At 36.8% G+C, this 9667-nt stretch overlaps 1 protein-coding gene across 1 annotated transcript in view; it reads left to right on the top strand.

Annotated features, from left to right (window-relative positions):
• The first annotated feature begins 6534 nt into the window (after nt 1-6534).
• Nucleotides 6535-9667, top strand: part of LOC109207356 — a 15978-nt gene continuing 12845 nt past the window's right edge. The window contains exons 1-4 of the mRNA XM_019370260.1: nt 6535-6998; nt 7974-8370; nt 8455-8526; nt 8641-8703. Of these exons, the coding sequence (XP_019225805.1) occupies nt 6622-6998; nt 7974-8370; nt 8455-8526; nt 8641-8703 (909 nt within the window). The 5' untranslated portion in view covers nt 6535-6621. The remainder of the gene's footprint in view (nt 6999-7973; nt 8371-8454; nt 8527-8640; nt 8704-9667) is intronic.

The following is a 9667-nucleotide window of genomic DNA, read 5'->3' as shown; positions in this document are numbered from 1 at the left end:
AAAACCAAAACAGTAAATAATACTGTAATCAATAAACAATACGTAATAAAAATAACTAAGGTTTTTATATACTGTTTTACAGAAAAACGATGAAGTTTTTATGTTCTTCAAATCGTTTTCTGAATTTCAATATCCTGATGAAGTTTTTATATCTTCAAATCAGAATAGTAAAATTCAGACAGAATACAGAATATATTAAATTTAATTTCCTTAAGATTGTTATATATCTGTATTGCTGAAAATAAATTAAATAATAATCTTTCTAAAAACAAAAAACAGAAAGTTAATAGAAATTAAATTCCAAAAAAACAGTAAACTTCTTCAAAATAAATTCTGAAAACGTTGCAGGAACAAATCGAGCCCACTGAATACACAGTGTGTCCTTAAGGAAATTATTCCCCTCAAGTACCCGAGGTTCTGGAATATATCCTCCCAGGATAGAATGATTTAACTCACCAGTGTATCGGTACCTAAAACTCTAGTGATCGGCGAACCACTCGATGGTCGTAAAACACACTGGAATAGTGCAGAAGAAGAAGAAGATTCAGAAAATTTAGTAAGTAAATATTTTGGGATTTGAAGGTATATTTATAGCCAACTTGGTGATGTTTCTGAAGAGGTTTGCAACCTTTCAGAACAGCCATAGCTGTTGGAACAGGTGTGACACTGTTTCAGAACAGCCATGGCTATTCAAAATATTGCGCGAAATATAAAACGGATTTAAAATAATCCGGGAAAGAAAAACGGGCCGGACCGGACCGAGTCGCGGGTCATGGGTTATTTCTGATTGAATTTTCTTTAATTAATTTAATTAATTAATTAAATATTTGAAAAAAAATTTGTCCAAAAAGATTAATCAATCAATCGATATAAATACGAAGCCGAAGCCGAGCGACGACGGCGCGAGGCTTGTCTTCTTCTTAGCTCTTTAAGAGCTAAAAGATGAGCTTGTCTTTATATACACAAAGATTTTCTTTCCTTCTACCAATGAGGGACAAAGTGCATAAGTGAAATGAACTCATTCAAAATTTCACTTCCCTCCATTTCTTTTCCCACAATTTTCCATTACACTTCTTTTGTTATTATTTATTAATAACAAACCCAACACATAGCGGGAGCTTTAACGTAACTAGTAAAGTTGTTGTCATGTGACCAGGAGGTCACGGGTTCGAGCCATGCAAACAACCTCTTGTAGAAATGTAGGGTAAGACTGCATATAATAGACCCTTGCAATCCGGCCCTTTCTCGAATTTCGCATAGCAGGAGCTTAGTGCACAAAGCTGCCCGCTTATGTATAACTGTTAACATCATATTACTTGCTCCAGTTGCGATATGTAATTATAATAGGCCAAGGGTGAATGGGTTGAGAACTTGAGACTGGAAAGTCAAAGATTAATGCTACGCCACTAGGTGTGTTAGGAAAAAGAAAAGAAAATATTGTAGTGGTTTTATACATAAAGTCCCTTTCCAAAAACTTAGCAGGAAGAATAATGAAAGAAACTAATGATATTGTGTTCGCCAATAATGAAATTAATGAATGTCAGCATTATCTAAAAACATAGAGATTAGCTTAATCAGGCTGCTTCCTGTGACAAGTCAAACTCATGCGCTACTTCAGCTTTTGATACTGAACGATTTTGAAATTACCTAGTAAAATTATGTTTCTCTTGTTTGTAATAGAAAAATCGCTTAGAGCCCGTTTGGCTTAGTTGATTTAGAGTAGCTGATAAGCATTAGGTGTTGAAAAGCACTTTTAAGTACTGAAGCTGATTTAAAAAATAAGCAGTTACGTGTTTGGATAAAAGTGCTGAAATTAATAATAAGCAGCTGAAGAACTGGGTATACGAAGAGTTTTGTTCTAAAAAGAAGTAGTTTAGGGATAGAATAGTAAATATTTTGGTCAAACCTAAAGTGCTTATAAGCTGAAATTTGATAAGTTGGGGGAGACCAACTTATGGCTTTTGGCTTATTTTTGGCTTATAAGCACTTAACTTATAAGCACTTTTAATTTTACCAAACGCATAGATAAGCCAAAAAGTGCTTATAAGCCAGTTTGACCAGCTTATAAGCTTAGCCAAACACCCTCTTAATTATATTTATAATACCCAGAAGATCATTCAATTAGATTTTTTAAACTTTCGATGGCCAAATACTTATTTTACCTTCTAACGTATCAACCTTTATCTGTTTTTAATACCTTTTTAATATTTTAATTTTTCTCTCTTTTACTTTGTGTGATAGACTTAATAGAATAAATAATGTTATTTATAAAGTAAAAAATAAAAAGAATAGCTTTAGGGTATATATAAGCCATCCACCTTGTTATGAGATTGATGGAACAGTATAGGGAGAGAAAGAAAGACTTGCATATGGTGTTCATCGACTTAGAAAAGGCGTACAATAAAGTTCCGAGGGAGTTTTTGTGGAGATGTTTGGAGGCTAGAGGTGTACTTGTTGCCTACGTTAGGTTGATTAAGGACATGTATGATGGAGCAAAGACTCGAGTGAGGATGGTGGGTGGGGACTCGGACTATGATCGGCACTCAGCCCTTTTTTGTTTGCTCAGGCGATGGACGTACTGACGCGCCACATCTTAGGGGAGATGCCGTGGTGCATGTATAAGGCCCCGTGAAAACTTGTGCTCAAAACTTAGAACTCGTAGTGCCAAGTTATGAATATGTGTTCGGACCCTTTGTACTGATCTAAGCATTTAAAAAACAAGAATCAAAGTTTTCCAGAAAAGTGCTATTATGCGGTCCAGAATGCGGTCACAGATCAAGTATGCGGACCGCATTTCTACCGCAAAGTGAGTCAGTGTGTTAGTCAAATTTGAGGTCAAAAATGCGGTCCATTATGCGATCGCATAACTGACATGCGGACCGCATAGTCTTCGCATAATTATCTTGGAATTTTGTAAAGGGCAGTTCTGCGGTGCATTATGCGACCGCAAAACGGGTATGCGGACCGTATTTCTGCCGCAAACCCAGACAGAATGATCAGATTTTGGGAGCACTTTTGCGGTCCATTCTGCGGGCCGCATTTCCACTTTGCGATTGCAAACCTGACTCGGGGCTCCAATTTTTCTAATTTTTCAACCCGATCCCTTCTTCAATAAAACACCCCAACCCTTCATTTTAACCCATTTTCTGAACAAAAGTAGAGAGAGGGAAGGGAGGATTCCTGAGAGAGAAAGTCTCATCTCTATCAATTTGATTTTCAAAGTCACCCAGGCCTGGAAATTTCGAGTAATTATCTTCATCTTCGTTCTTGCAGGTAAAATCCCCAACCCTTTTTCATTGATTTGCAGAGTTAGACAAAAAGGGGGTTCTCATGAATTGATTCGTGAAAATACAAGTTGAACCATACATGCATGTTCTTTAATATCTAAAATCTAGTAAGAGGAATTGGGTAGGAGTAAAGATTTGCAAAAAGGAGCGGTTGATCACCTAAATAAGTTCGGATTGTATTTATGAACTTCAATTCTAAGAAATATGTGTTAACTTGTGAACTAGATTGACGGTACTAGGCTGTTTGGTGAATTGAAAGTAGAAGTTAAAAAGGGAAATTCGACTCCAGGTATGTATGGCTAACTTTAACCTTTGTAAAGTTACTATGCTTGGTGTACGAGTAATTGGTATGCGTTTCTTATGTGGACTATTTTGAATTCTATTTGCTTCACGGGTGTTAGGGCAAGATGGCCTATTTCATGAATTCTTGTGACTAAATTGCCTTGAACATTGTTGGTTAACGTTCCGATATGACGGTGCGAATAAATGGCAACAAACCAAGTGTGTGTGTGAATGTGTTTATGTGGTAAGGGCAGTGAAATAAATGATGGAAAGAAGTCGTGATTAATGCAATTGAAACAACTGTGGTAACATCATGTGTGGCTTGTCGTGGGCAATTATCGTTGTGACTTAAATTGTTATTGTTGCTGTGAAATGATATTCGGGATGGCCTGAAGCCATATGATTGAACTGTGAACTATTGTTGTTGTGTTAAATGTGAATGTCCGGTGGGATCGGGCTGCATGCCGCAACAAGAAGTTATAAGGTGTGGGTTGTGGTGATAAGGGTAGCCGAGGTAATAAGGGTGGCCGAAGTAATAAGGGCGGAAAAGTGATCATATTCACTATTGAAATGAAAATGTATGAAACTCTTGAGTATGAAATGATGTTGAAAGGGAAAAAAAGGAGAGATTGTGAAACTTGTTGGCTTTGGTTGTTCCTTCATGTGCATTTGATTGTTGATTCTATTACTGTTTGTTATCTATGTATTGATTGATTTTACTTGGGGTAAAATTTGTTCATACATACCAGTACAATTCAAATGTACCGACATCCCTTTTGCCGGGGGTGCTACATTCTTGTTATGATTGTAGGTGGTTCTATAGCAGGTACTCCAGTCCACCGACAGTAGCACCTCCTCCACTTTCCGTCAGCTGTATTGGTGAGCCCCTTTCCTCTCCGGGCCCTGCGTGGCTCATGCCGCTTTTCTTCCCGGAGTCTTATTTTTGGTATTTGTGTAAGGTATAGCCGGAGCCTTGTTACCGACAAGTATTGTAAAACTCTTTTGTATCCCTAGAGTCTTCGTAGACAGGAAATGTGGGTTATGTACTTATGTATTTTGTATTTGGGCAGTATAACTTGTAACCACGTAAAGTAAGAATGTGTTTAATCATAAACGGCTATTTCACTTGAATAATGGGTATAGAAATCACGGGGTAACACGTGGGTTAGGAAAGGCACCCAGGTCCGCTTGACTGGGGCTACCCGGTCGAGCGCCGGTCGCGCCCCTCGATTTTGGGGCGTGACAGCATGCTATTTGTAGATGATATTGTATTGATTGACAAGACGCGAGACAGTGTGAATGCGCAATTAGAGGTATGGAGGCAGACCCTGGAGTCTAAAGGTTTCAAGTTGAGTAGGACCAAGACAGAATACTTGGTAAGTTTAGTGGTGAGACTCAAGGAGGGGAAGGGAAGGTGAGGCTGGACTCACATGTCATCCCTATGAGAGAAAGTTATAAGTATCTTGGGTCTATTATTCAGGGGGATGAGGAGATTGATGAAGACGTCACACATCGTATTGGGGCGGGTTGGATGAAATGGAGACTCACTTCCAGTGTTTTGTGTGACAAGAAGGTGCCACCGAAACTTAAAGGTAATTACAGAGTGGTGGTCAAGCCAACGATGTTTGTATGGGGCTGAGTGTTGGCCAGTCAAGATCGCTCATGTCCAAAAGATAAAGGTAGCAGAGATGAGGATGTTGAGATGGATGTGCGGGCACACCAGGTTAGATAGGATCAGAAATGAGGTTATTTGCGACAAGGTGGGCGTGACCCCTATCGAGGACAAGATGCGGGAAGCGCAGCTTAGGCGGTTTGGTCATGTGAGGAGGAGGATCACAGACACCCCGGTGAGGAGGTGTGAGAGGTTGACATTGGAGGGCCTACGGAGAGGTAGAGATAGGCCAAAGAAGAGGTGATTAGGCAAGACATGGCGCAACTCCAGCTGACCGAGGACATGGCCCTTGATAGGAAGGTATGGAGGTCGATGATTAGGGTAGTAGAGTAGGTAGTCTAGAGTGTTCATAACAGTATTATTGGCACGCAGTCTCGCTTTCTGTTGGTAATAGGTTTTTATGACTAACCGTTATATTCTTTCATTGGTGATCACCTTACTATCTTGTTGTTTTTATTCTGCTTTTTGGTACTGTCCCTTTTGTCTATATTTTTCATTAATATGGTGCTCATGCTTTCCTAAGTCGAGGGTTTACTGGAAACATCATCTCTATCCTCACAAGGTAGGGGTAAGGTCTGTGTACACACTACCCTCACCAGACCCCATGGTGTGGGATAATACTAGGTATGTTGTTATTGTTAGAGTATATATAATGTTGGAACAAAATAATTGAGCAAAGTTTTCAAGCATATATAACGTATATTATAGATATACCTCTATTTTATATAATTATGAATGAGATATGTCCTTTAAAAGCTTTTATTCTTTTTCAATCTCAATAGTGTAAATAAAATTTAGAGGTTTTTTTGTTATTATTAAAATTATTAATACGAACAAATTAATCTACTTAAATATTTATCATGCTCAATTATTTTATTCATCAATTTTATGTACTTAAAACTCTTTTTTTATAACTCAAACATAAATTTTAATATAATATTTATGTAATTTAAAAAAATTACTCATCGAGACCAGGTACAACGCGTAACACCCGTGCTTAAGACTAATTAAATAATAGTTTATAAAAAAGTTGGGTTAGTGTCAGCAACAGGTGATAGATTGGGCCAAATTCACCATAAAAATCAATAACTCAAAATCTCTATATAATTTATTGTCGAAAGTTCAAATGACGCTGCATTAATCCGCAAAATATTCTCTTGTAGTTAGGGGTACTGCAAATTATCTTTATGTTACGAATAAACTAGAAATTGGAAGTAATTATTATTTGAATAAATATATTTACTTTTTAATTAGAAAAATAGTGACTCGTAAATCGTGATCTTTAGAAAGATTATGAAGTAATAACAAAATCCCATTGGCTCTCTTTCTCAACTCAGTTTTCAGTTTAAGTTCCCACAGTAATGAATTTTGCTCCTTCCAATGGACACCATCGTTAACTCAGCGCTCGAAGAAATCTGCGCGCATGGCGAATCTGGTCTTCCTGTCTCTAAACTCTGGCAAAAGTTACGGCCTTCAATTTCAAATCAAGGCCTTAAACTTTGCCCAAACGTCAAAAAGGTCCTTTGGTCGAACCTTATTGACATTCCAGGCCTTAAATTCGAATCCCATGGCGTTGTTTATAATTCTCAGGAGGATAATTGTATTCGATCGGTGGAGCAAAGTGAGCGATTGAATTTGAAAATTATAGCGCCGGATTATATGTGTGATAATTTCGTTGGAATTTATGATATTGAAGCCTCTGATGCTAAGCTTTCTAAGCCTGAACGTCGTGCTCTTGGTTGCCTCGCCACTCTTAGGTTTTCATTCAATTCTTTCTCTGTTTCTTTTCTGAGCATATATCAATTGCCTACCATTACTTACATAGTTCGAGTGAGCACGAAATTTAAGAAAAAAATTACTTTCCAAACGTTGTAGTTACAGTATAAATCATTTTGTTAAGGGTAAAATAAGAAGTTTAGGATTAAATTATTTTTAAATATAAGAATGCACATTCCTTATGTAATAGGAAATCCTGGCATATAAATTGGAACATAAGGAATACTATTTTTTTTCGAGGAGTGAGGTAGCTTGTGTTCACCTTGACTAATGTAAACTACTATAGACTAAAATCGTAGATGTTGGGTAAACTTGAAGAAAATGGGCTCACATGAGGGTTGTAATTGGGATTTGAACCTGGAATCTCCAGGTTGTTAATCTTATGCATCACTCATCCCTTTGGGACGAGCATATAGCAATTATATAAGCTGTCGTAAATCAGCAGTCTTTTTTTGTAGCGAAATTTGGTGAAATCATGCTTATGCTGTGCTTAGTTAGAGGTTGTAGTTTTACTCTATGTGATTTGAAAGGTGGGAATTTAAGTGAAACCTTGAGAAAATTTGGAGAAGATAAAGAAAGTTATTCATTGGGTTGGGGCTTATAGATGATATTTGAAATTCTTTTGTCAAATAAGTGTTTGTTTTACAATCTGGTCCATTCTTTTAACTTCAACTTTTTTTTTAAATGGTAAGGTATTATAGATGTAAAACAATCAGCACTAAGAGAACTTCAACTTGAAATAGAGAATTTGAAATTTGAAAAAGTTGTTTGAGAAGTGTTCCAATTTTTAAATGAAGCAATAGTTTCGACACACAAAATTTTAACTTTTTTTCCAAGTGAAAGTCATGTCTTCCAAATACCCTTTTTCAACTTCCACTTCAAATACTCTTTTTTTTCATAGTAATGGAAGTAACTATATTGCTGATCAAAGTCTCTTAACTATGACCGAGTTTCAGAGGAAATGGAATCGCCCAAAATGAGCTTGGTAAAGACTTTGACATTAAAGGAAATGACATGTTCTACATATTGAAGAAGCTTGAAAGCCGAGGATTGATTGTCAGACAGTCAACAATTGTTAGGACAAGAGACATGGACGGAGAAGGGGACTTGAAAAAAAATCCAGTTAATACCAATATGCTCTACTTATCACGCTACGCAAAGAATTTGGGTAGTCAACAAAGGCTTGAGATAACCAAGGGGGATAATTCCTTGGCGGATAGTGAGATCATTGATGGAAGAGATGAAAATAGTGGTGGTGTCGCTGAGGAATCTCTTAAAGTAGATGTGCATGTAAAAGATTTTCTTCCGGAACTAGAAGCTATCTGTGATAAGCTTGAAAAAGCTGAAGGAAAGGTTGGTTGTAAAGTTGAATGCTACATCTATCTGGTTTTTAATGTACGCTATTGCTGATTCTTTTATTTCTTTTCATGTACAAAGGTCCTTGCTATAACAGATATCAAGCAAGAACTTGGTTACCGAATGACTTCCGGGCATAGGCGATGGAGATTTGTACCTTCTTTTCCACTGATTTCCTTTCTATTATGTTTTACCTTAAGTATATTCCAACTTGTGAACCCATCACATGCATCATAATTGAATCTTTTACCAAAACTTTTACCCTAGGTTCTCAACAAGCTGAAGGAGGCTCAAGTGGTGAAGAAGGAAAAAGTCATAGTAGACGGGAAGGTAAGTGAAAAGTACTTTATAAGTACCAATGCTGTGGGTTTTATCTATTACACTTTTTTGGGTCAAATATCTATTACACTTTTACAAATATCTAAGACATCATGGAAGTGCTCATGACTCCACTGCATATTCTCCCATTTCTTTTATTGTTTCTCTTTTTCATCTATGGAATTAGGTCCAAGGGTAGTATAATTAGTTTTCTAAAATTTTCTCCTATTGGAATGAACACCTTTGTTGGGAATCCGCTGAAAATTGGTCGAATTACACCTGCTTTCTGAACAAATTTAATCTAGTGGAATGCAGTTTCATTATTGTTGATCATTTATGCTAGGTTTCTTTATTGTTTGATAGGTGTTTCAACCAACTTTATCACTTACAATAAAGAATATTTTTGACTAGATCTTTTGCAGCTGTTTAATCCAATTTCTACTGAAACTTTAGATGTAGAAAAGGCCTTGCTTTAATCATAGAATTGTACAATACTTATAGGAGAACAAGTACATCAACATAGACTAATTAATCCCTAGTTCGTAGGAGATCCTTGGATCAAGGGATTTCATCTGAATTGTTTCCTAGAATAAGTCCTAACAACTTTTCCTAAAATATCTGCTAACCTATATTTACAGGAGCAGATTATAATCAAATCCGTCAGCTCATTCGAGGAGCAGATTATTATCAAATCTGCCAACTCATTTGACACTCCCCCTCAAGTTGGCATGTAAATGTTGAACATGGCTAACTTACTGACGGAAGACTCAAAAGTAGTTCTAAAAAGACCTTTTATGAAAATATCCGCAACTTGTTCAGTAAGCTATAAGAGTTGGATCTGGAGATTGGTAGTGGGTATTGTCTTTTGCTAAGTTACTCTTAATGACATAACTGAAGTTTGTGTCCAAAGAATAGGGAAAAGATTCATGGGGTTGAGCTGATCGTTTTCTTTAACTTTTCCCTTATTTTTTTTCTG

This window comes from Nicotiana attenuata, unplaced genomic scaffold (assembly GCF_001879085.1).
Source record: "Nicotiana attenuata strain UT unplaced genomic scaffold, NIATTr2, whole genome shotgun sequence".
Taxonomy (NCBI): Eukaryota; Viridiplantae; Streptophyta; class Magnoliopsida; order Solanales; family Solanaceae; genus Nicotiana; species Nicotiana attenuata.
The sequence above is the reverse complement of the archived record's forward strand: the minus strand, read 5'-3'. Positions and strand labels throughout refer to the sequence as shown.